The 25,856-nt window shown below is 40.3% G+C and overlaps 1 protein-coding gene across 3 annotated transcripts in view; it reads left to right on the top strand.

Annotated features, from left to right (window-relative positions):
• Positions 1–1,074: 1,074 nt before the first annotated feature.
• Positions 1,075–25,856, top strand: part of CCDC186 (coiled-coil domain containing 186) — a 35,433-nt gene continuing 10,651 nt past the window's right edge. The window contains exons 1-10 of one of the 3 annotated variants that reach the window (XM_071446415.1): positions 1,075–1,233; positions 14,840–15,530; positions 17,805–17,931; positions 19,908–20,036; positions 20,937–21,149; positions 22,009–22,128; positions 22,694–22,798; positions 23,136–23,234; positions 24,001–24,087; positions 24,854–24,996. In XM_071446415.1, the coding sequence (XP_071302516.1) occupies positions 14,857–15,530; positions 17,805–17,931; positions 19,908–20,036; positions 20,937–21,149; positions 22,009–22,128; positions 22,694–22,798; positions 23,136–23,234; positions 24,001–24,087; positions 24,854–24,996 (1,697 nt within the window). In that variant the 5' untranslated portion in view covers positions 1,075–1,233; positions 14,840–14,856. Of the gene's footprint in view, positions 1,265–4,977; positions 5,058–14,839; positions 15,531–17,804; positions 17,932–19,907; positions 20,037–20,936; positions 21,150–22,008; positions 22,129–22,693; positions 22,799–23,135; positions 23,235–24,000; positions 24,088–24,853; positions 24,997–25,856 lie in introns of those variants that run through there. The other 2 variants (XM_071446417.1, XM_071446416.1) reach the window with 2 other exon arrangements.

The raw sequence follows: 25,856 nt of genomic DNA, 5'->3' as shown, positions 1-25,856 counted from the left end.
ACTTAGCAGATTGTCTGCTAAGGTATTTTTTCAATTTCTTTTTTATTAAATAAAATGGCATTTATGCCATGCTCTGGATTCCAAAAAGCTTTGTGTTCCACTGAAAAACTGCTGATCCCAGCAGTGAAATCCAGTCCAGATTTTTGATGCCCAGCAAAATTTTCACTTTTTTTTTTTTTTTAATCCAATCAGAATGAAGTCCCAGCAGGTGCTAAGTGAAGCTGTTTATTAACATTACTGGATTGACTCTTGCATGGTATGTGGGTGCAAAAGGTTTTGACATAATGTGCAGGGGTTGGTTATGGAGAATGAGATGCTGTTTACTTAAGGTGGAAGATTCTATTTGTCATTACTTGTGCATTGGATCTTGAAAAAAGGAGAGGCATCTTTGTAACCATCTCTCTGAAAACTGCTGGGGTGAAGAATCCCTCCTGCAAGGCAGCTGCTCAGGGCTGTGGGTTTAGACAGTGCCATGGGATGTCTGACATGAGATCCCTTGTTAACAGAAACACATGTTTAAATAGGAAGGGAAAAAACAACCCATCCAGACTGAAACAATTTATAGACGCATGCCTGGAATTGTCTTGTGTTAAATGACAGAATCGATTAGGTTGGAAAACACTTCTGAAATCACCGAGTCCCGCCCGTGACCCAACACCACCAGAGCACTGAGTGCCACGGCCGGGCTTTCCTCAAACACTTCAGGGACGGTGACTCCACCACCTCCCTGGGGTGTCTGTTCCGGTGTCTGATCACCCTTCCTGTGAAGGAATTCTTCCTAATGTGCACCCTAAATGTCCCCTGGCGCCGAGCGCACTAACATCGCAGCACCATGTCCTACATCCAACCGCTGGCACCTTCTCGCTCCGTCAGTGGATCGCGGGCTTTCGGTGGCGCGGGTGGGAACGCGGCAGCAGCACGAGGGCGAGGGAAGGCGACGAGACGGGTCCCGCGTCACCGGCTGGTCGCGGTGGCCGCCGCGATGGCCCGTTCGCCCCCAGCCCATCCCGAGGCACAGCGGCCCCCGCAGGGCAGGGCCGGCCCCGCCGCCCGGGGCTGCCCCGATCCCGATCCCGATCCCGCCCCCGCCGCCGCGGGGCCCCGCCCGCCGCCGCCATCTTTGTTGATGTGTCAGCGCGCCGGGCCGGGCGGCCGGCGGGGAGCGGGACTGTGCTGTGCCCGCCATGGCCGCGCTGCCGCCGCTGCTCCTGCTGCTGCCCGTGTAGCGACCAGGTGAGGGCCGAGCCGCTGCAAGGGCGGGCGGGTGAGTGGATGCTCGGAGCCGGCGCCTTGGCGCTGCCGGGGTCCCCCAGCCGCGCGGGCACTGCCGGGCTCCTCGAGGGGCCGGCGCGGAGCGGCCGAGGGCGCTGGACGGGACGGGCCGGGCGCTGCCCGGCGGGCTCGGGAGGGGCGGCGGGGCCGCTGATCCGCTTCACTGTCAGCGGCAGATAAACCCTGGGGGACGCGGGGGCGGGGGAAGGACGGGCGGGAGGCAGAATTGCCCCGGTGGCGAGGGGCTGTCCCTGTGCAGGTGGCGGCGCTGGGCTGGCAGAGGTCGCGCCGGGGCCGCGGGCGAGGCGCAGGAGGAGGGAGCGAGGTGACAGCGGGGCCGGGGCTGAGCTCCTGCCATAGCAACACCTTCCCGGTCCGGACCTCCGAGCGGGGAGCGCAGGCTCCTGGGCTGGCTCGCAGTCCCTTTGTTTCTGTACAGCTTTCTTTTCCGTGGTGTTAATTACGTTGTGCTGTTTCATTGACTGCGTGTTGATTTTCTGTATGGGTAAATAATTAGATAACAAAGCCCAGCAGCTGTTATGAAGGTTATTTTTTAGAGCCGGCTGCGGTGTTGCGGTAGGGTACGTGTCCTTGTTTTTGCAGATGGTATTTGTAAAAGCTGCCTGCCCTTCTAGGTTTGAAAGAAGGACTTCAGCAAAATGATTGTGATGTAGGCTTGAGCATTTTGGCTCTTGTCCCGGAAAATAGTCTGCACAGGTGAGTCTGACACCAGTCTGATTCCAGCAAGACTCTGTGCAGACCAAAAGAGGATTTCTTAGGGAATTGAAATGTGTGAAGATGAGAAGTATGGCATTCCACCTTTAGTGCTGCTTTGCTCTATCTTCTTCTAGAATTGCTTTTTAGAAGTTCAAATGTTGCAGGCAGAATACACTAAAAATCCAGGTATGGCACCTGTCCCAGTATGTTTTGTTGTATAAGGAAATGACTGAAACTGTGAGCCACAGCTGTGTTTCTCTCTGTGTTTCTCTAATGTGATCACTGGCTGCACTGAATGCTTATGTTGCACTTGACTTTAGGGAGGAGATGCTTAAGGCTCTGGAGATATGAGAAACTGAACATATTAAGATGTTTCAGGAGGGTGTTAGATGATATTTGAAATGTCATTTGTTTTATTTTAAATAAAGAACTAGTTGTATATTGCCTTGAGCTCTTTCTGAAAATCTTCAGTCATCTGTTCTTGTCTGGTTTTAGAACAGTATTTTTCTGTCATTTTATAAGATTTGATTTGGAGCTGTTGACGGATGTTTGTTGGCATTGTGAGGTTCACTGTTTCAAACTGTTGAGAAAAGGACTGAAGAACCACATGCAGAGAGTGGTTAATTTGGTTCTAATTAGCAGTTCTGTTGCTTAATGCTATATGAAGCTAATGCTGAACTTCCTGAAGCTGGCTTTTAAAAGAGCTATGAAAAATAGAAAGGCAATGTTTTTTGGATTTAATTGGGTTATTAAGCATGTTAAATTAGTAGATGTGGGGTCTAGGAAGCAATATCCTGTACTTAGTTCTGGGCTGAATTGCTCTGAACTTATTTTCCAGTTGCCAAAGACAATATTGGATAGCCTCATGGATACTACCTACCTTCGAGTCATAGTCCAAGACCTGCTGCCTCAAATTGAGCATGAAAAAAACTCATCAGAAAGAAATCAATGTCAAAATAGAGGGGAAAATCATGACCATAATTTCAAGAAGTACATGGGATACTGATATTATAACAATATTGTCTATAATACTACGTCTTAGATTAATTAACAGAAGTTAATTAATCTACAGTCTTCCATAGAGCTCACAGTTGACTTTTTCACATCCTAAAGGATTGAAGTGTTTACTTATGTGTTTTCAGGGATACTGGAGGAACTCTAGGAAGGTCAGGTTTGAAAACAGTAGAACTATACTGTCCCACCAAATGGTGTTTTTCAGTATGTAGTGACCATACAGACAATAATTCCATGGCTGGAATTTTACTGCTTTTGGCATGTTCTGGAAAGAATATTTGAAAAGAGCCATTGGAAGTGAACTTGCTGCAATCTCCAGTGCCAAATATGCCAAGATCCATGTCTTACCAGTGCCATGACACTACAGGTTTGTAAGAAGGACTGCCAGAGCTCTGGCTTCTGTAGTGTGAGCAAGAGCTATGGCTCTGTTACAGGTGTGGAAGAGCTGTCATAGAATGTGTGCTTTCTCCAGGTTGTGTACTCAGTCATAAATTTGATTTCTTCCCCTCCCTTAAGACATTCTTCTTTGCACAGGTGATGTTATCAGTGTCAGAAGGTGAATGAAAACAGGGTTCTAGTGAGGACAGAGCTGCTCCTGGCCTTGTTGTAAGCAGAGCTAAAGGCAGGGTTCCAAAACCTGAAAGGTGACAGTAGTGCTGTTGCTGGCATTGCATTCATTGGTTGCTGAAGTAGAGACTCATTTTACTGACTTGGGGCTGTAAGAGTTGTTCTGTGCTGAAGACACCCAGAAGATTGCAAACCCTGAGGTATCCAAGCCTCATGTGATAGTCACAGTAAAAGGATGCTGTTGCTGGGGTGTTGTTTTCCTCTGAAAATAAAAAAAAATAACACTCTCAAGGTGTACCCCATGACTTGTGTTATGATGGGAGCAAATCCAGCCTCACTTGTTAAACCTTAACTGATGAACTTTATTTTGGAGTTGTTAACTCCAGACATGGAGTTAATATGACCATAAGATTAACCCTGTGCATGAGTTTGATAGAAAACCTGCTGCTGCCTTGAAGGAATTGTACATTACTGTTCAACTATCTAACTTGTGGTGTAAGCAAAGGAAAGCAAATACACAGTCTGAGTAAACCTTGTCTGCTAAAGTACTTGTCTGATGTTCAAAGAATTGATAGAAATGCTGAGCTTTGCACCTTGGCACTGCCATTGGTGTTTAATGAAGTCACATTAAAAACCTGAGAAGAATAATTGAGTTGAAGCATTAAACTGATAAAAGCAAGGAAATCCTGCAAGTCCCACTGTGTATATTCACTGTTCCACTCCTTCCCTTCAAGCACATGCATCAAAGCAGGGCTTTGTGTGAGTTGAGTCAGAAGCTGTGTCAAGTTCTGCCTGGGCTGGAGGACTCTGTGTCCCAGTGTACAGCCAGCTTTTCACTTCTATTTGATCTTGGGCAAAAGTGAATTAATATTGGGACACCTAGTGTGGGTGAGACTCTGGTATGTTTCTTTTGCTCCCTGTATGTGCTGTCTGTAAATACAGAATGGCTGGGAGTGTGTGAGACCTATGGCCACCCTCTTTTTTGTATGGAGTACAAGCAGGGGTGATCAGCATCATCTCTTCTTCAGCTTAAGAATTCTGTGTTTTTCTTAGGCTGTGTGATGCTTTCCAGTCCAGTTCATCTCCTTTTAGCATGTTTCATAACTTGTGTGGCTTGCTGCTCTGATTAATGTTGGATGTGGAATTGTAAGCAAGTATATAAACCTGAAGCCAGAAGGAGTTTGAAATTCATCTCACATTAGATGATGTAAAATATTTGGCTTTTTGGATCTTTTTGCCTCAGTCCCTTTCATTTTATTCATATTATTTGTGTCTCTACACAGCTGCTGTACAGTAGAGCTGCATTTTGTATCTTATGTAAACCAGAACTTTAGCAGAATCCACTTTTCTTACACAAACTTCAGTTGAAAACAGAGTTGTCTCTAGTTGAGCTTCCCTGTTTTGCAGTGTTACCTGGTGATGTAATGCTTAGTCTGAGAAAGCCATTTGTGACAGAGTTCTTGTGAAAGATACTGTGCAAAACACAGGTAAGCTGGGGATTAACTGGAAACAATAGGAAGGTGTGTTTTGCTGATCACTGTGATAACTAGTCGACAGTAGCTATGGAAAAAGTAGCCTTAGGAAAAAGAAACCAAAAACTTCACCCAACAAGTGAAGTAAAAAGGTGTAGTCAGTCTGTCCAGATTAGTTTAGGTAAAAGTATTATTAGGATTACAGTGAGCTAAAACAAACGATAAAATTTCTCTTCAATTTTATTTTTAGTCTTACTGTCATGTAAAATTCTTACCGAGAGTTCTCATGCAATGACAAGTTGGCACTGACTTGGAAAAGCAATTTATTCTGCTGAAGTAATGATTATTGTGTAATAAAGATGTGAAAAGTTCTCGAAGAGAGGCATTTTGTGTTTTGCAATGAACAACACAACTGTAAGAAGCTAGAAATGTTTTCATACCCCAGAATTGTTCTTTAGCAATCTTGTTGGGTTGCCATTATACACATGGTAGCACATAAACTGTCTAACAGGTTCATCTCTTACCTGAGTGTAATAGGTTGGGAATTGAATTAAAATGGCAACTGATTCTGACAGTTGTCTGGCTCTTAATGGTTACTTTAATATCTCTGGCTTAGGAAAATGTCTTTAAAGATAATAGAAAGTACTTTATTTTTCTGTTGTGATTCATCTAAGATTGTGTTTCTAATGAAATATTTTATAGCATGATAGTTAAAGGAGACAAAGAGACCTTTGTGGAGCAAACTGTTCAGGCAAGTTTTGTTCTTTCTAATAAATGCTGGAGCATTTGTGAAGCTTTTTTACATTGGGTTGCTGGTTGCTTCACATGTGTGTGACTTGTCAAGAAAACTCTACAAATCATGGTTATTCTGTTCAGTATTCTTCAGCCAATAAATCCTAGTTAAGTCTTTGAAATACAAAGTCCATCTCTGGTGTTAGACTGGATTACACTGCATCTCACATTAACTCTTGAATTTGCAATTGAACTGGCTAAAGCACTCGTACTCTCCCTTTTTGTTGCTCAGGAACCTGCAAGAGGGAAGTGAGTCTGTAACTGAACTCAGCAAATGGTGCTCATGTGCAGGTTTTGCTTTTAGTGGGGTCTTCTGATGAGCATCAGAGTTTATCATGAAAGTCTTTTGATTGTTGACATTTCAGTCATATGTCATTTCATTTCATGGATGCATGAGTGGAAATGTAAAGCAGTGTAAAAAATCTCTTCAGCAGAGCCTTTAGTCTGTACTGCAGTGATTGGGGAAAGAACCAGCCTGTTACTGCACTATAAATGGTAAATGTGCTTTTGGTAAAGTTATGTATTTATCTTTGCTTCATGAGCTTCAGTAGCTGCTTACATGGACAGAGGTGCTTCCAAGAGGGGATTCTTGAGTGTAATGAACCATGTATAAAAATCAATCTGTGGATTGGAATTTGATATTATGTATTCTTTAATGTGAATGAGTAGGAGGCAGAGTAGTTTAAATGGTGGCATATATATTGATCCTGAGTTGGCATGTACACTAGATTCCTTTTGTAAAATCATGATTATTGTTGAGTAACAACTTCCAAGGGTTAAATGTAAAACTGCTGTCTCAGGATAGGTTTAGGGCATTGCTGATCCTTATAAGAATTTTTGAAAATCATGTCAGAAAAAAGGTGTGTTTTGAAACACTGCTCAGTATTACTGAATAAAAGGCAGTTCTTGCTTGCATGTGAACTAAATGTTAGATTCCATTCCAGCAGAAGAGCTGAAGTCTCAGCTCACCTCCAAGTTGTGGCTAAGATGGGAACTACTTGTGCTCAGTGCTTTTACAGGTCAAGACACAGAACACTGTAAGACATAGTGGATGTTTTATTTGTAGCTGAGTCCAGTCCATGGGTGTGTCTGGGCAGGCTGCTGAGAGCTTTACCTGGTAGTTGGAGGGCTGGAGTAGTGGGGGAGTGATTTACAATGTGACTTGAGGTGTAAATGTGAATCTTTAAAATAGCTGTAAAATGCACATAACTTCCTCTTGCAAATTCACATGACTGCATTTTAATTTGCTATTGGTTGGTACTGGAAAAAAAAGTCAGTATTTTCTTGGCAGTTAAAATTTTATGAGGATAATGCTTTTCATTGTGAAAAAAAAAATAATCTGTCTTCCAGACCTCCCAGTTCTAGATTTAGCTGGTAGTTGGGAGTTTTTTTAGTAGCCTTTTGGTGTGTGTATCTTGGCTTTTTAACCTTTATATTGTATTATTGGATAGTCTTTGAAAGATTGTACAAGTAAGTTAAAAGTATTTCTTTTTTCAGGTATCACACGTATCAGTGCACAGGCCTCTTGATTGGAGGGCTGTTAGAAAGCCAGAGTACTAAAAGTGAGCAGTTCCTCATATCTCTTGAGACCAGCTACAGTTTCAGGGGCTTCAGTGCTCTGCTTTGGTTTCTGAAGTATTGCAGGTGAGCAAACAGGGCACTCATTGTGAAAGCATTACATTTCTACCTGGTTGAGCTGGGGTGTAGAATTTTCTGTTAGTCTAGTACTGGGCTCTGCAGAGAGAAACCCCACAACTTTCTATATATGTAGGCAGGCTGTATGTCTGCTTTCCTAAATTCAGTTTTGCCAAAACTGGAGTGATTCATAGATGTCTGCATCCAGCACCTTCAGTATCAAAATGGAGCTATTTTTACCCTTCTTGCTCCCACAACATTGGGATCAGCTGGCAAACAAAAATCTCTGCAAACCCACAAACAGGCATTTTTGGTTGAATTGGAGAGAAGGATGCAGAAGAGCAGAGCTGTTTGTAAAATCAGTTGGAATGTGTTAGAGAGCAGTAACAGTGCCTGGGACAGACAGCTGGTTATTTCAGCTATGTGCTGCTGCCCACTCTTCTGGGGTGGTACTAGGGAAAAGAAGTCATTATTAGCTCTCACTGGGGAGCCTGAGAATGTTAAGAATAAACTCCTTTTCTAGCTGTTTCCATAAGAAACTCTCCAAAGGACAAGCATCCCTTTGCCTGGTTGCTGCCACTGGACACTAAACCTGAACCAGAGCCAGTATGGAAGGATAGTGAGTGTTACAGAGCATTTGAAGAGACTACTGCTTAAGGATGTTTGCTTGGATTTTTATGATGAATTTTCAGTGGCACTGATCTTCAGAATGTGCCATCTTGGAAAAGAAAATAAAGAGCAACAGCAGGAATTTTGTGAGTTCTCATCCAGTTCTTGAGAAAGAACCAGGAAGTACAGATCACAAATTACAGCATGAAGAGAATTGCTCTGAAGCAATTGCAAGGGCCTTATTTTCTAGGTAGGTTTTTCCTGTAAATATGTGGACTTTGTTTAGAGGTGTGCAGTGATTCCTTAGCAAGTTTACAGCACACACTGCAGTGACAAAGCAGCTCTGAGTCCTGAGGTGACATCAGAATAAGAGCAGTAAGGACTTCTGGGAACCTGGGCTGCTTGTGTTGGTGTCACCAGGTTTTTCTGTCACTGAGCTGCTTGCCAGGCCATGTCATGGTACTTAGGACAGTGCTGAGTGTTGGAGTCATCTGCCTGTGACTGCTGGAGCACTGCATCACTCCTTTCCTAGTCCCCCACCTGCTCTCTGAAGTGCATCACAACTCTGTGGCACCTCTGAGTAGTTCTGAGACTTTAGTGCATTACTAAAGGAAATCTATATGCTCTGCTGTGACTGATGCAAAATGGAAAGAGGAAAGCTACCTTGTGCTTCTGTTTAAAAATGAGCTTATTTCATATCCTATAAAACCTGTCTGGATGCTTTTTAGATACCCAGTAGTAGACAGCAAATATGGTCTGAGCTGGAGTGAGAAATGCTTTTTCACAATTTTGTGGATTGCATGTGTATTTTTTGGAGAGTAGATGATTCCTGAGCACAGCCAGGCGTGGAGAACATCTGCCCAAAGATGATGCAAAACCCTTTCTTGTTGAAAGGAACTAAAAGAATTGACTGCTACTGGCCATTATGTTATGTAATGTGTAGTTGAATGTGTCTGGTGTCCAGTAAACTGCATTTGCTGTATTAAGTTTTTATTACTCCCCTTTCAGAAGGTTTTCTGCCTCAGAGTCACTTAGCTCAATGCTTTTCACTTTCATTTCAAGCCTGGGTTGAACAAGGTTTCGTATCTGCACTCACCTGTGTGTGAAGCATTATTCCTTCCTGCCCTTTTTTGCCCCTCTCTCTGCAGTATTTTTAGACATTGAGGTGTAACTATTTTTTTTTTTTTCTCTTTAGGCAGTGATTTCTGTTTCTCAGGACCTTGACCTTAAGTTTGCTTACAGAACCACCCCAGGCACAGATTTCTGTCATTCTTTAATCTGTTTGTTGTAAAGAACCCCATTGTGATAGTTACTAGGTGACAAGGCACACTTTATTTTTTCCCTTGTTTTTAGTGAAGTCTTCTAGGCAGCCACACCTCAGTGGAAGATTCCTATAGTTATCATTTAATGTGTTTCTTTAGCTGTCATCTCACTTGTGTTTTGTAATTGGCTGAAACAAAGTATTTTTCCTCTTTCTTGACTATTTACAACATAAGTATTGAGAGTTTGGGTCAAATTCTGCCCATTTTATGAAATTAAATTCCAGCATTAGTAGTGCATGTGCTTAGGAAAAGGCCTTTGTAGTCAGGGACTTAAAAGAATCACGTTTGCATTCAGTAAGAAGATTGGAAAGGCAAGCAGTTTGAAATGGCATAATATTGAATTAAAACAGACCAGAACCTTGCCTGTATTCATTGGATAGCAGGCTGGAGCTGGGAGAGGTGGTGTTCTAGTCAGAATTAGCAGTACTGCCATGGTAGGAGGGATTTTCAACCAGTACAGTGGATGAACAGCCAAGGGACTAGGCTGCCAACAGCTTCCTTAAAAAGTTAGGAGTGTAGGTACTCTCAGCAGAGGAAAGAGGAGGACTGAGTGCTACAGAAACTGCTTTTCTCTTTGCCAGTGGATGGACTCTGAAGTGAGAATTTGCTGTTACAGCATGAGCTTCTCTGGACTGCTGCTGAAGCTACAGGAAATTTTTTTCTTCCTTTAGTTGGCATGTTACAGGAGTGTGTATTGAGATGTTTGATGTTCTCCCAGGATAATCAATACTTATACTGTGTCAGATACTTCCTTGAAGAGCTTAATTGACTCATTGTCGTATTTGTTCTTATTATTTGATTAGCAGTTAATAGAAGACGTTTCTGTTGTGTAACAAAGTGAAATAAAATATTGCTATTTCCTGAGTCTTTGTATTCACTGCCATACCTGGGAGACATTGGTATTCAAAAGTTGGTGTGCTGCTCACGTGTTCCTTTGGCAGGCTCTCTGCTCCCTGCCTCTGATTCCAGTCAGCTGTGCTATCAGCATTTTAGCAGATAAGCACATCTTAGTTTAAGTAGTGTGATAAATGGCTGTAATCCTTACCAGTACCAGCCTTTAATGTTGTGTGTCCTGTGCCAGCTATTTAACTACTTACTTATTTTAGATGTTACTGTGGAACTTGGAGATCATCTGTGCTGGTGCAGATTTAAGCGTAGTTTTGTGAATAATGGTGAAAAGTATGTATGCTCTCTGCATCTTTGAAGGACACATCTGTGATGAGAAAAAACAATGGCTGTTTAAAGAAAAGGCAGTTTTGGTTTTGAAGGGTACAACTTGCCTGTATTCTGATTTGTAGGGAGGTGTTTTGCAAACGTGGCTGAACTGTGCTGCTGTTCCTCATTCCTGGATCTGAAGTGATGCAATTCCACTTGCATGGCTTTGTGTCATGCACTGGGGGAAAGCACAGCCCCTGCCTCCTCTGCTGTGGAGCAGGAGCACGGGCAAGGTGTGTGGAGTGTCAGACTAATTGTGAGCTGTAAAACAGAGGCCAGCTGGTCAGACCAGTTACACAGAGTCCTGTCACAGCTGCAGGAGTGTCACAGGGCAGTGACAGAGCTTTTCTCATGCTGCCCTAATGGATGGCAGTCATTCATGGCATGTGGGCAAGCAGGCTTGGGCTGGGCCGCTCTGGGTGCTGCTCTGAGGAGCTCCTGTGGCACGGGCAGCAGAAGGGACTTACACTACAGGGTGAGACAAACATCACATTTCTGCCTTGCTGTCAAGATGATGGTCAGGCCTAAGGAAGGAGCAGAGCAGGTGGTTGAAGGTAGAAGCTTTGCAAAACAGTGCAAGAACCCAGCACTTCGCTGTCACTCAACACACTGTGAGCTTGTTTGATATTTAAGCATATAATTACATAATTACTTCAGTCAAGATTTGCCTTTTTGATTGTTTTTGATGCCTTCTGAAGACATCATAAGAGGCACTAAATTATTTTGTTTCCTTAATGCAGTATACATAACTTTAGTACATCCCTGATTTTGAAAAAGTAATTTGTAAGGATGAGTAGGGTAATGCAAGATGGATGTTAAACCTGGGAAGGCGTGGAGCTCCTATCAGGTGGTGTCCAAATACGATCTGGAGCTTGATGGATTTGTGTGTTTGATGTGAAACAGTCAAATATTAGCATGTTTCACCTCAACTGGCTGCTGCTAGACTGATTGATTCTTCTGTCACACAAAATGTTTTGCTTACAAGCCATGAGCCTTTTCTCTAGTGACATCACAGCAGTTTTCTGTCTCTGGCATTATATAGGAAGTAGCTGTTATATTCAGTTGCCTGAGGAAGGCAGAACAAACTTAGAATATTCAAGAGGTATTTGAATGTCAGTATGAATTTGCATTGAGAGCTGCTCCATATGAGTTCTTTGCACGTTTCTGGTGTGAAAATAAACTGTGATCCTGTGATCAATTATTTGATTTCTGTTTAAGAGTTAGTAATTAGAAGGTAGAAGCTAATATTATTCATTGAAAGTAGGGAGGAAAAAAAAATCTATGTATGTATACATAGGTTCAGATAGGTGCAGGTAGATTTGGGCAGATAAGGCTAAATCCAGTGTATTGAAATCATAAAGACTGTGAATTTAATGTGGTAAATTATATTCTAGGTACCACTGAAAATTAAAGTACAACTGCAGGGAACACTAAATCATCATAATTTACTTTTCATGCTTTAACTGATTTGTATAGTCATTACTCAAATTCCTCATGTGTTTATATCAAACCTACACTTTAGTTATGATTAATAATAACTAAATTATTTGGATATGGAGTCAGTGGCTCTTTTTTCTCTGTGACTGAGTTGTGCAAATAATTATATTTCTGATTCCACATAGATTAGTCTTTGTAATGCTAATTCACAGTATTATTTACAGAAGGAAGTAACACAATAAAAAGAAAACTGAGTGACCTTCCTAATGTGCTCTTTAACAGGGCTGTATTTTTCACTTGTTGCTTCCATATGGAGATAAATACCCTCCAGCTTGCTGACTGGACTGGAAATCCTGTGTGTAACAACCAACATGGAAGTTCATGTATCCAATTTTACCACTCCTTTCTTGTGGTAAAGGTGAACTGCAGCAGCTGGGCAGTCACAAGCAGCTTTCAGGCAGTAGTACATCAAACAACTGCACATTTTGGGATGTTCTGTAGTACTTCAGAAGTACCTTAAAAAAGACTTAAAACAAGGTAAAAAACCCCCTCTCATCATTCCAGAGAAAGCATCATCAAGATCTTTGACTAGAGTAACTACTCGAGAAAAAAACAGTTCCTCAGCTTTATGCTAATAGCGTATCTTTTACAGCTGAATGTGAAGTGGATTAAAAACTTCTTTTGACAAGAGGGAACAGATACTAGAAGGTGAATTTTTCTTCTGTCTTAACTGCATAATTGGCAAATTATCTTGTGATTATTGATTGTTTAAAGTGCACTAGTCTGAAAGCATTGGTTTTTAACAGCATTTTAATTAAGTAGGAACTAATGAGTTCTGCAACTATCAAATTGAATACTTTTTCTTGCAGTTATGTTCACTTTTACTTTCACATTGAGACTGTCAGTTGGGTTTGTTTTGTTTGAGAATAAGAGTAGTACATTGTGAACTTTCATTACTAGCAGAAGTTATCAAAGGGTAAGTGGGTTCCAAAAGAGCATTTGTTTGGGCTGCAGGAACCAAGCAGTGGGATTTGCTGGTTCCAGTGTTGACCTGAACATAAATCTTTTGAAGCAAAGGGTAATCAGGGATTTTATTAATACCAGAGAAGATCTGTTTGTAGAATGGGGAATCCCTGTCACATTGTATAGACTCTCTCATTTCCCATCTCTATTCTCGTTTGTACCTCTCCCTTCCCACTTGTGTTCTGCTTCCTGTTGATTTGTACTGGGTTAGAGGCTGTAGCATTGGGGACTTTTTTTGCTTGGAAACCAAAAGAGGAAAAGTTTGCTTATTGCTTAAAAAATGTGCAATTCTCATTTGCTGATTTGTAACTCTTGTCCAGCTGTGATGTGTTCCCTTCCATACTCTCAGCTGAATGCTCAGTTTTCCATGTGCTTCTCTCTTGTTGATTGAATGCCAATTGTAGCCCAGCTGTAGGTTTCAGGTACTTGTGGGAGGTGTTTTGGGGGATGCTCTTTCCTGGTAGAAAGAGCTGGGCTGGAACTGCTTTTTGTGCCTAACAGTGAAAGGTGACAGTGGTAGCAATTGGAGACAGGCCTAATGGGATTCATTAACCCCTTTGTTTTAACAATGTGAGCCTCAGTAGGAAGTGCTGGTTAATAAGGCAGCACTCTGGGGGAGTGGAGTGAAGCCAAACAGCACAAAGGGGCTTCCTTGCAGGCTGAGACAAAGGCAGGAGCATGGAGCAAGTACCTGAGAGGCTCAGATGGTCTGGCTGTGTCAGGGAGAGCTGAACGAGCCAGAAAGCAAGGATGGAAACAAGTTCGATGTGGCAAGTAAGCACTTCCTTTGAGATAGCTCTTGGAATGCTAGAGTTGAATTGATGAATGAAAAGTTTGCCTTTGCCTAAATTATCCAGTGTAGGAGGATAGGGTTGCATTTAAAAGTTAGGACTGCTGTAATGAATTTCTCTTAATGGAAATAAGGGCTTCCTGTGCTTGCTAAAGATGCTAGTAGTCTTCTCAGATACTGGACCATCTGGGATTCCTGAAAAAGTATTATAAATCAAAAAGTATTATACCCAGGCTCTTTCATAATTATCCTGGCTATTTGGTTCTCACTATGGTGTCCTTCTAGAGAGCTTCTACTGAGCTTTTCAAGTCCTTGCTCTGCAAGTAACTCTTTGAGAGAGTAGATCTGCCACAGACCATCTGTGCTCTTCCACAGGGGATTTTGGTTGCTTGAAAACAGATGGGAAAAGAGACTCTCACCCCCATCCTCCCCCAGCCCCTTCCCTTAGTTTCCTGGGTACAGATGCATTTTGCTGTATGGGTGCTCAGTGATTACATGACTCTGAGGAAATTGGATATTCTGGCTGGACCAGGGAGTCACCCTATGTTGTAAAAATGAGTAAGTCAAGACATGTTGTTGCTTTCAAATCATGTATAGGGAAGTGAAAGCTGTAAGACCATGGATGCTTAATCCTTTTGGGTTATTTATTGTAATGAAGTATTTTTTAGAAATGATTACGTGGAATTTTTGTGGATTTAAATGGTAGAATTATTAATTCTAAAAAGTTCTGGTTTTTTATTGTCTTGGCATTTACTATCTCTCTGCTTTCTGTTCACTATCTGTCATTTCTCACCTTTTCTTAGAAAAATTTGGAGTATTTACTTAAAGGTTGGGCTGAAAGATCAAGAAAATCTGCATAACATATATCTAAATATTTTTGCACTTTGAATTTTACTTTCTAGTAGCCTTTATTCCCCCTATCTCAATCTCTTGATATTGTATATAACATGTTGTACTATGAATTCTCCATCTAGATTTCCAAAGGAAGATTATGGAGGAACATTCACCAGAAATGCAGAGTACACTGGAGCCAGTCAGTCTGTCAGATGATGCCTCTTGCAAGTCCCCAGATAATGAGAAGGCTGATAAAACACCTGGAGTGGAGGAATGCCCAAGCATCAGTTGCACTGGAGGTGATGCTGGTGTGTTGGAGAGGGAGTTGAGTTCCTTGCCCCCGGACCAGGATGCAGCAGCTGATGGCACCAGCAGCAGTGGGGCCCCAGCAGAAGGACAGCAGCATCATGGAGGGACAGACTCCTCTGCCAGTGCCTGCTGTGAAACAAAGGCAGAAGGCTCCACAAAACCAGAACATCAGCCTAGTGAAGAACTTGAACAACATGATCCAAAAACTAACCAGACAGAACAATCATTAATGGAAATATTACAGGACCTGAGGGAGGAGTCGGACTTTGTGAAAAAATCAGGTGATAAAATCTATTCAGAAAGCCCTTATGACACAGACTGCACAAAGAAACTTATTTCCACAATACATCAGACTTCCTCACAGGAGGATTTACTGAAGGAAATAGAGTCTGAACTCTTATCCACAGATTTTTCAAAAGAACCAAAGCTCCCTAATGGTGTGCAGAAGGGTGAACATGCCTTGGCTGTGTTTGAAAAATGTGTACAAGATAAATACCTACAGCAAGAACAAACTATTACAAAGTGAGTATTTGAGTATGTGCTTCACAGTTGGAGGTGTGTGCTGAACAACTTTGGCTGCATGTTGTGTGCAACTGCATACAACATTTTGGTATGAAGCAAGTTGTCTTGAGTTGGTATGAGGATATTTAATGAGATTTTTTAAAAATTGTTTTTAAGCAAGGAATCATTTTTGTGGTATGTACTTGTAAGTAAAATTGTGTGCTTAGATGTCTGAATTCTTGCAGGATTTAGCAGGAACTAAAGAGCCAACTGTGTCATTGAATAGCTTGCCAATGTCTAGAATTACTTAAATACTGCAGCAGTAATGGTGATTTAAAAATATTCCAGGATTCATTCAGTCCATATGTGTCTGTGGAGAAATGAATCTTTGAAAGTACTAACACACACAATGGGCATTTTATTCATGTTCAGAATTGCTTGTTTCTTTTCCAGTAGTATTCAATCTCCTGCTGTCATCCAGCAAAGCTGTTAATCAGATGAGAGTATTGTTTGAGTTGGAAGTGCCATATATAGATAAACTACTCTGCACATTTTTTAGGAGGACTTCTGAAATGCGTGGCTTAGAAGTGTTGTTATAATTAACTGGGATTAATAGTTCTACCAGGCAGTATTCAACATGAATATTTCTGTTCATCAAAAGCCAGTTCATTTATTGATTTCATGATTCCTTACTTGGCATTTAATATTCTGTTGCCTTTTTAGAAATGTTTTTTTGCTAACAAAATGTAGCCTCTAACTTTATATTTATTCCTTTTTGCAGAGCTGGAAATGAGTCCTACTTTTCATATAAGGCTGTCCAGTACCATAATATAGGAGCACATCAAAGGAAGGGAAACCAGACAAGGGGGAGAGAGTCCCAGTAGGGAAAATATTCTGTTGCACTTCACCAGTTAACCTCTGACAGAAGTCATCCATGTGAGGAAAGTCAGCTGATGACAGGGAGGCTTGAGAATGCACAGTTAGACATTCAGAAGTTACAGAGGAGGAGTGGGAATCTGAAGTAGTGGGTGTGTAGAGAGAGGTAATTCCAGGAGATCATGAGATGAAGAGTTTTACTTACTCATAGTAAACTCAGAGGCAGAGCAGCATTTTCAGCCATGGACCAATTATTTCCTCGGGGACAAGTGTTTTTATATGTGTTTATGTTATATATACATACAGAAGGCTTCATGTAAAAACATGTCTCTTTTGGGCAGCTGCAACCATTTGACACTTGGGAACTCACCTCAAGAGTATGAAACTGCTGTGGAGTGTTTGGTCCAAAGGGTGTTCTGGCTTGTGTTTGTTTTGTCCCTTACTTGATGATCAGCAGAATTTCTTGTAACATCATTCTGGAAATAGCCCAGTTGTCTCCCGTGATCAGATCTAAATATATATGTCAGCAGCTGTGGCATGAATTAAGAATTTGTAATCCTGGAATATTCATTAATAGATTAAAAAGCAGATCACAAGTGCTTAGCTCTTTGTAACTGATGGTTTTGAATTCCTTATAATTTAGGAGACCAGTTTGTTCAGGGATTTTTTTTTTAACAAAGGGATAAATTAAGTATCTTTTTCAGGTAAATGCATGCCTCCCACAAATTCATGCATTTAGTGACCTAGAATACCCACCATGTAATAGGATCTGCAAATATGTAAATAAATGTGAGACTGTTCATTCAGCAGTTCTGACAATGTAACTTCTGAGTTTTATGTTAGAATATCAAACTAGGTCTGAGTTGGCTTCAAACAGCTGAACTGGAACTATTGCTGAAAACTGAACTTTATAAAGAGCACGGGCACAGATACTTGTTACCTGCTTAGAACTTAAAAAAATCAGGATTCTGTTTCTTACCAGGTTGTGAACTTCATGGGTACTCTGAGAAACCCATGAAATAAATAAAATTTCTGTGTTTTCAGACAAATGACTGGTGAGACTATCTGACTGGAAGTTACTGTATTCCATTACCTTAAAATTACTAGCATTTACAGTTTCATAGTTTCATAGGGTTACCAAATGTTCCATGTCATTATGGACCACAGCAACCCTAAAATGCTGGAAACAAGCAGTTTCCTCACAAGAAGGCTGCTGCTTGCTCTTTTGGAGTTAAGTTCCACATGCACAGTATTCTTCTTTTTTTCTTGTAAGGCTTTCATGGATTTTTTTAGGATTTCTGGCTTCCAATAAAGCTTGCAGATCGATGAGCAAAAACCAAGTTTCTTGAGATTGAAAACAAGCAACCAAAAAACCCCAGTACTGATGTACCTTGTTTTTAATTTTTTTTTTCTTTACAGATTGATTAAAGAAAATAAAAAGCATCAGGAACTGATTTTGGAAATTTGCTCAGAAAAGGACAACTTAAAAGATGAATTGAAAAAACGAACAGACACAGAAAAGCAGCACCTCAGCATTATTAAACAGGTACAGATAACAAAAAAGAAGTGCTGGTTAGTATTTCACCTGTGTCACTGTTGCCACTGTTGATTTCCATGCTTATTATCCTAAGCTTTTTAAGAGGATAATCTACTTTTGTATTCCAAGAAATTTTCTAAATGCCTTTAGTGAATTTGGATAAACTGACTTTCTGGATTCCTATCTGTTAAGTGTTGTATATCTGGCAGTCTCTGCTGTGGTGGTAGCAGGTACTAAGTACAGGCATTTTCTCAGGGGCTTGTTAGAACCACAGCAGGCCAAGGAGGACCATGGTGTGTGCATGGTGGAGGCTGGGTTTTAGTGTGGGAGGAAAAGGCTTCGCACCGGGTGTCACTGCTTTATCATGTACCAGCTATCTGCTGATGTCCCTGCAGCTGGCTGGCTTTATAAACTGATTACAGGTTATATTTTGGAAATCTGGCAAGAGAAACATTTAAAATATTAATTTCTGTTTGTCCAAGTGCTGGTGACTATCCTGGTTGTCAGGTTTCTTTGTTGGTGTCTGCATCACACAGAAATCTGTTCTCAGAGCAGGGTATCAGGCTTGAAGTGTTCTAGAGGAATATATTCGTGTAATATATTCATATATTCATGGTTGATTTCAGAGAATATTTGCAAATCCATGATGTGATTGAAAAGTGTTATTTTTAGGCTACAAATTGGAATTGCTTGTTCCTGAATAAACCAGTATGAGCAGCTCCTTCATTCTTTCTTGTCTGTATTTCCATGATAGCTCTATCATGAGTCATGTATGATTTCTTGAAGCTCTATCATGCAGCAATTGTGCAGCAATTGCTTTATTCCATTCTGAAAAAAAAGTATTTGTGAGGGTGTTTGTGATACTACATGCTTGCAAGCGATTCCAGAAAATATTCTTTTTGGACTGTAATAGTTTTATATGGCTGTTGATAACACTTGAGCTGTAAGAGACATTGCAGTGAATCACTTGCATTTTTTCATTTGTGAAGGTGGTGTTTTATTGTTGGAATTTCTGTGTTGGTGCATTATGGTAACTTTTATGTGAATGAAAGCTTGGCTGCAGTCACAGCTCTAGACAAACTGTACCTGCCTGCTTGTACATGTGAAGCTTTTTCTTTGGCACATGATGCATTTGCAGAGCTGAACAAAGTGTGGTCAAGTCATGGTGTGGTAACAGAAGCAAACTGGGTGGTTCTTGCCTCTTACACAGCAGCTTGGGACTGCACAGAATGTGCAGTACTGATCCTGAGATCCTGCCACTTCTCCCCCAAAGCTAACAAACAAAAACAAAACCCCCAGCCTGGGTGAGCTGGCTCTCCCCTGGGACAAGAGGAGAGTTGTGAGGCACAATTTGAGCAAGATTTGGGCAGTGTCACAGCCTTTGCAGCCCCCACACTGCTCCTGCTGGATTTGCATGACTTGGCGGGGAGCACCCTCTGGGAAGTGTTCCAATTAACACTGGGGATTATTCTTCAGCTGGATCAGGTCTCTGACTTGGTTCACTAGGTGGCTAAAAAAAGTGCCAGCATGATGACTAAGCTCATCTTTATTTGCTGAGTGATTTTTTCAATGAATTAATTCCCAGTCCATTTCAGTACGGATGCATGGCTGCTTTGCTGGCATGGTGAAGGATATGGCACAAGGATAGGAACAAAAGGATGGAAGGTGAAGCAACCTCAGATAGCAGCCAGCTCTTCTCTGGCAGCTCTCTGACTTGCTGTTGTTTTGTGCATTAAATCACTGTGCCTGGTGTTTTACTTGGTTTGAAGTATCTTCACTCTCACTGAAGATGAGAATTGACATCTTTCATGCTTTTCCTACTCATGCAAAGCTAGATGTTGATATGGGTGGTTGCAGCCTGACAAGTGTAAAATACAGGTAAATATCTGTTGAAGCATCTAATTTTGTGTGAAATATGCCTGCCTGTAGAAAACATGATCAAAGTGTTATTTTCCCTATAATTATATCATGATGTTGTATTTTAGCTGGAAGCAAGAATAGAAGAGCTTAATAAAGAAGTGAAAGCTAGCAAAGACAGACTTGTAACTCAAGATGCAGCAGCCAAAAATACTATTCAGCAGTTGCATAAAGAGATGGCCATTCGAATGGAACAGGTAATTGAAAAAACTTAAACTATTGAACATCTACATTACTGAACAAACTTGGTTCTTGTAGGAAACGTACTGGATCACTAAATAAGACAAAATTTTCCAAAATTGGAACTGCTAGTGTGCAGTTATATATGCATTTTGGATAACTGTCAGCAGTGAATTTCCAAATAGCTGTTAACACTTAACAGTGCCTGATAACTCTTTTAAAAAAATACCTATTTTTATATGTATTGAATTCAGCTCTCAAGGAAATCTCATTTTCTTTACCTGTAAGCTGAACTTGATTCAAAAGGAGCTAAAAGCTGACAGTAGCTTTTTCAGACAGGCTGTCAAAAAAATGAATGTTTTTCTCAATTCCAGCACAAAGGTTTTATTTTATCTTTATGTATTACTGAAATCTGGGATTTTTTTTTCCTTTTTAATATCATACTATACCAAGTATTTCCTCAGTTGCATGTAATCTAAAACTCAGTGTCTGATTTATTTTTTTTTTCCTAATTTGAGTAGAACTTGTCAGTGCTGGGGTGGGGGGAGTCTGTAAAAGTAAGCCACTGGAAGTGATCCAGCTGAAAAACAAGCCACTGGATAATGATTGTGCAGTTGGCATGCGGATGAAGGAAGACAGAATACCAGTACTGAGTATTTGCAAAATTATTTCTAAAAAACCAAATTACTAATGTATTAATAACTCATTTGAGATGTTCAGTTGTGAAGATGCAGCTGTTACAATATTTATTGTTAGAAGTCGGAGTAATTTCAGTGCTTAAGAGGAATTGAATGTTAGTCTTTGTCAAACTGGAGCTTTTGAGTCCTGCCTCATGATGCTACTCTACTGCAATACTAAAACTGCCTGGTTAATTCTGAAAGACAAGGTTTGATTCCTTGTGTTTGGTGTTTTTCAAGGCAAACAAGAAGTGTGAGGAAGCTCGGCACGAGAAGGAGACGATGGTGATGAAATACGTCCGCGGGGAGAAGGAGTCGCTTGACCTCCGAAAGGAAAAGGAGGGCCTGGAGAGGAGACTGAGAGATGCAAACAAAGAAATAGAAAAGCTTACAAATAAAATCAAGCAACTTTCTCAGGAAAAAGGCAGATTGCACCAGCTCTATGAAACAAAGGTACTCCAAGGACTGCTGCGTGACTTGGTTAAAAGCACTGTCAGAACAGCTGTATCACTTCTTTGCTGATGTACTTGGTAAAAGAAACCTGCTCTCATTTAGTTTCTGCTGCACAGCTGTGAAAGTGTCTTCCTTCCAAGAGAAGGAGGAAAAGTTACTCAGTTCTCATTGCAATCTTTTTGAAGTTCCTTTTAATTTTTCTCTGAATATTAATTTGTGAAACATAGGGATTTTTTTTTTGTTTTTTTAACAAAATTGAGAAGACAGCTTGTTTCAGCTGTCTAGATTTTGAAGTAATTTCTAGATTCAGATTTTTCTTAAAGACTGCAGTGGCATTAAATTATTGCAGTCTTTTTTGTTGTTTTCCTATGTTTTCACTCTGTATTCCCTTTTTTTACTAGTAAAAATTGATAATAAAGCAATAGAATTTTTCATCCAAAATTTTGCCACTCATTTTTAGAGAGCAGTAAGATTATTATTAAATGGTCCAAGTCTTTTGGTAGTCCTTCAGAGCTGTGTTTTACAATTCTGTTTCATGTAGAAGATTCAAAAATTAATAAATGACTAGAAACTACACTTCTGAAACAAAAATTACCTCTCTAGTGCTTTGTCTTTTCACAGATATATAATATTAACATATACTAACAATAATGCAACCTTACCTTGCTGTTCAAACCACAACACTAATGGGTTTTTTTTCCCCACTGGATTTAAGCATTATTAGGCATTCTGAAATATGTGCATGATTTTTCAAAACCCAGACATTAAGAAAAAAAACCAACTTGATAACTGGGCAGGAGTTTTATTCGAGAAACACTAGATCATTTAATTTTATAAAAAACTTATGAAATTTTCTCAGGATGGTGAAGCCACTCGACTCAACAGAGAAATAGAAAAATTGAAAGAAGAAATCAATTCTCATGTTATCAAAGTAAAATGGGCTCAGAACAAATTGAAAACAGAAATGGATTCACACAAGGTGGGTGAAGTGATGCTGATACCATTATATGAAAATAGTCAGAGTAGTGTAGTTGTTACAGTATTTGCTTTTTATGTACTGTTCCGAATGTGGTGTTTCTGTTTAATTTGAATACCTGCAGCAAAAGTAAGAACAGTGCTCTCAAATAGTGATACTGAAATGGAAATGTTGAAAGGATGTGTGTGAAGGGAGGATGTACTGGGGCGTTCTCTTTAATTTGGTCATCAAATTTTAATTTGTTGTTAAGTTTATGTTTTGGGGGGAGTTTATTTATTTGAAATAATTGTTAACTTAGTTTTTAAGTGATAGAGTTAAATCTGCTGTCTGAAAATGTGCGTGGCACATAAACAAGAGATCCTTTTGTTGTGCCTTCAGTGTTGGGTCAAATGGAATTACATAAATTAACAGCTGAATGGAAGCAAGGGGAAAAATAGTGTGGGACTTCTTGTTTTGTTAATTCTTTTCAGACTGAAAGGGCAGTTTTATTATGAGTAATATGCTTCTCAGATGAAGTAAATGGATTTTACTAGTTTAACCTGTTTTTTTTTAATTACTGTTTTTGTAGGAAACCAAAGAACGCCTCAAAGATGCAATGACAAAATTAACTGAAGCAAAAGAAGAAGGAGATCAGATAAGGAAAAACTGTCAAGAAATGATAAAATCCTATCAAGTAAGCACATTTTCTCAAGAGGTCAAATTCTTGTTTAGTGCCTGAGTCTTCTTTTTCGTTTCTTTTTAGCTTAAGCTGTAGCAGGAAAGAATTATCCTGTGCAAGCTCCAAAGCTGAGATGAATAGGGATGGGTTTTTTACTTTACTGAAAAGTTGTTAAATAAAAGAGAAAATGTTTATCTTGATTGGCATGCAGTGTGGGGGTCTTTCTTGGCATGGTCAGGATTATCAGAGGTGCACTTAGAGAAAAGACTCAGTGAAGTGAAAAGCTGTCTGTGCACTCATAGAATAGAAAGGGAAACATAAAACTCTACTTATATTTCTTCAATCCCTTTAGGAGTCAGAAGAAATCAAATTAAATGAATTGGATGCAAAATTCCGAGTAACTAAAGGAGAGCTAGAGAAGCAAATTCAGGAGAAGTCTGATAACCTGGAGGTAAATATGTGTTGTGTGGAGTCCACTTTGTGATTAAGAATTCCATGAAATTATAATTTTGAGAATCTTATTTTTTTTTAGCTGCTTGCAGTTATGCCACATTCTTTGGGTTTTGTCTTTTTTGGTGGTCTGATACTAAATCCCAGGTGTGTGCCCTTTAGCACTGCTTTTCTGGAGGATATCTTCAGGTACTACCTTGGATTCACTTTTTAAAAACAAAGTTTGGAGGAAAATATGATATAGTGAAGGTGAAATAACTTCTCTTTCATTTATAAACATGAATGTTGCTGTAATTAAAAGCACAAATTCTGTTGAGTCAGGCCTTTCTGTGACCAGTATTTTGCTAAGATGTATGGCAAGGAGAGACAAGGGCCAGCCTCTGTTTTTTGTAGATATTTGCTAGCCCCAAAGTGAAACTCTCAGAGCAGACACATCATTAATGTGTCTGCCCACAGCTCATCTGTGCACATGCACTCTTCAGAGGTGGCCAAGTGCCAGTTTGCTCAGAGCTTTCCTGTTGTGCCATGGATTTGTGTACCTAAAACCAGAGTGTGCAGTCTCAGTTTTCTTCTCAGTTCTCCTGAGAATAAAGAAGCTTTGAGGTTTTGCTTTCCTTTCTGAAGAAGTAAACCCAGCCTTTGGGGTACCTTTTCTGCCTCAAGGCCTCTTAGCTGTTGTGATGGCCTGTATTGGCCTAGATTATTATTTTTTTTTAGGTGCCACTGTACATTTAGTTTTCTTAATGAGCTTTTTACCCTCTAAAAAGGTGCATCATGCAAAAATAAAAGAAGTGGAAGACTTGAAGAGAACTTTTAAGGAAGGCATGGATGAGCTTCGGACACTGAGAACAAAGGTAAAATGTGCTGAGTTGGATTGGGGTGGGGCTGAAAGCACAGTGCTGGGTTTTTGGAACAAGAATACATTCCACTCCTAATTGTACTTTTACTTCTTCAGGAATAAAGAGTGTGATTAGAGATTGGCTGGCATGAGACTAGAAAGAATCTCTAATTGTTCACTTTGCATAGCCTTTTTTAGAAAGTAGGAGCTGATCTGTAACACAACAGTATTTTGCTTCATTGTGTGTGCCTCATTTGGCTGAAAAGTTGAGAAACATTTTAGATTTGTAATCCTAAAAATATTTTAAATCTTCTAAATTTAGTATAAATAAAATACTAATACTGCCTGTGACATAAGTTTTGACCTCTGGTAAGGAGGTCATGCTGTCCCTAATTTGTGGACAGTCTATAGAATAGCATGCCAGTCCCTCTCTCCAGAGCAGCTCAGTAGGACTGTGGAAAAAGGGAGTGAGACAGAATAAATGCCTTGGTAACTGGGGAAATGTCATATCTGTGGACCCTGATCCATTAGGCTGATAAGTTTGAGCCTTTGGGCAAAACTAATGTTAATCATGCTTGTTGAATTTAATTCTGTTTGTTTGTTTTTCTGACTCTATTAGATCTGAAATACTTTGGGATATTGGTCTAAGTTACTTGGAACCACCAAAAAATTAACACATGAACTTTGTACTACAGTCTAGACATATGATCAGAATAATTTAGCTCTGAAGTTTGTGAAACTAAATAGTTTCTGGTTGTATTTATTTTTGTTTTTCCATTTAGGTAAAGTGCCTAGAGGATGAGCGCTTAAGAACAGAAGATGAGTTATCCAAGTATAAAGAAATAATAAATAGACAGAAAAGTGAAATTCAGAATTTGCTGGACAGAGTCAAAACTGTAGATCAGCTGCAGGATCAGCATCAGAGGTACAGCTGTGCACTATGAGTAATGATTTAAAAGATTATTGGAGATGTGGAAGGGTTTGTTTTATTGAAGCTATTGATGCTTTAAATGAATTGTAATTTGAAGAATGCCTTTCTTTATTTAAATCAGGGCTGCTAATATTGAAGATAACCTTGGTGGCCTCATACAAACCAAGGGGATTGAGATTGATAAATCTAATTTAGCATCTCTCATTATTAGAATAACAAGTGCCTGATTTCCAGCATACTCTACAGGAAATTGTCTTCTAGGTGTCTGCTCAGTGCTTGTTTTATTGGAAGATGGAGGGGAGCAATTAAACTGGAAAGATAAATTGCTTTAAAATTGTGATGGATGAATGGAAGTATTTAATGGAAAGAATTTTACTTACTTGAGAGATGCTCTATTCAGACAGCATGAGGCACTTGTCTTTCTAATGGGCTGGAATTCATTCTGCTGTGTTGAAGTTCACTCATTTAAGAATGTGAGGGGAATAATGTCAGGGGAGGGCTGGGCTCATGCACGATTCAGGAGTGTCTGAGCATGGTCCTGTGCCTGTGGGGAGCACATGGACTGGGAAATATAAATGCTGCCCACTCTGCTGGTTCCAGTGGTGCTGCATAAATGGAGATGGACAAATGTCAGATAGGCACAACCACCCCTGTGTGTCTGTCCCTCTCATTCTGGTAAACAGTTTTTATTTATCACTGTAAAGTATTTCCATAGTTATAGGCTTTCCTCACGGCTTAGCAAATCAGCCACTTTCCATGTGCTGTGTGCCTGTCACCTGTATTGTCATGGTGTTCTCAGCCTTTCCAGGGACTGCTCTGTGCTGGAAGCTACTGGAGCCTGCACTTGGATCAGT

This window comes from Agelaius tricolor, unplaced genomic scaffold (assembly GCF_023055355.1).
Source record: "Agelaius tricolor isolate 1412-34295 unplaced genomic scaffold, bAgeTri1.0.p SCAF_22, whole genome shotgun sequence".
NCBI classification, from domain to species: Eukaryota; Metazoa; Chordata; class Aves; order Passeriformes; family Icteridae; genus Agelaius; species Agelaius tricolor.
Note: the sequence above shows the minus strand (reverse complement) of the source record. Positions and strands in the feature narration are given on the sequence as shown.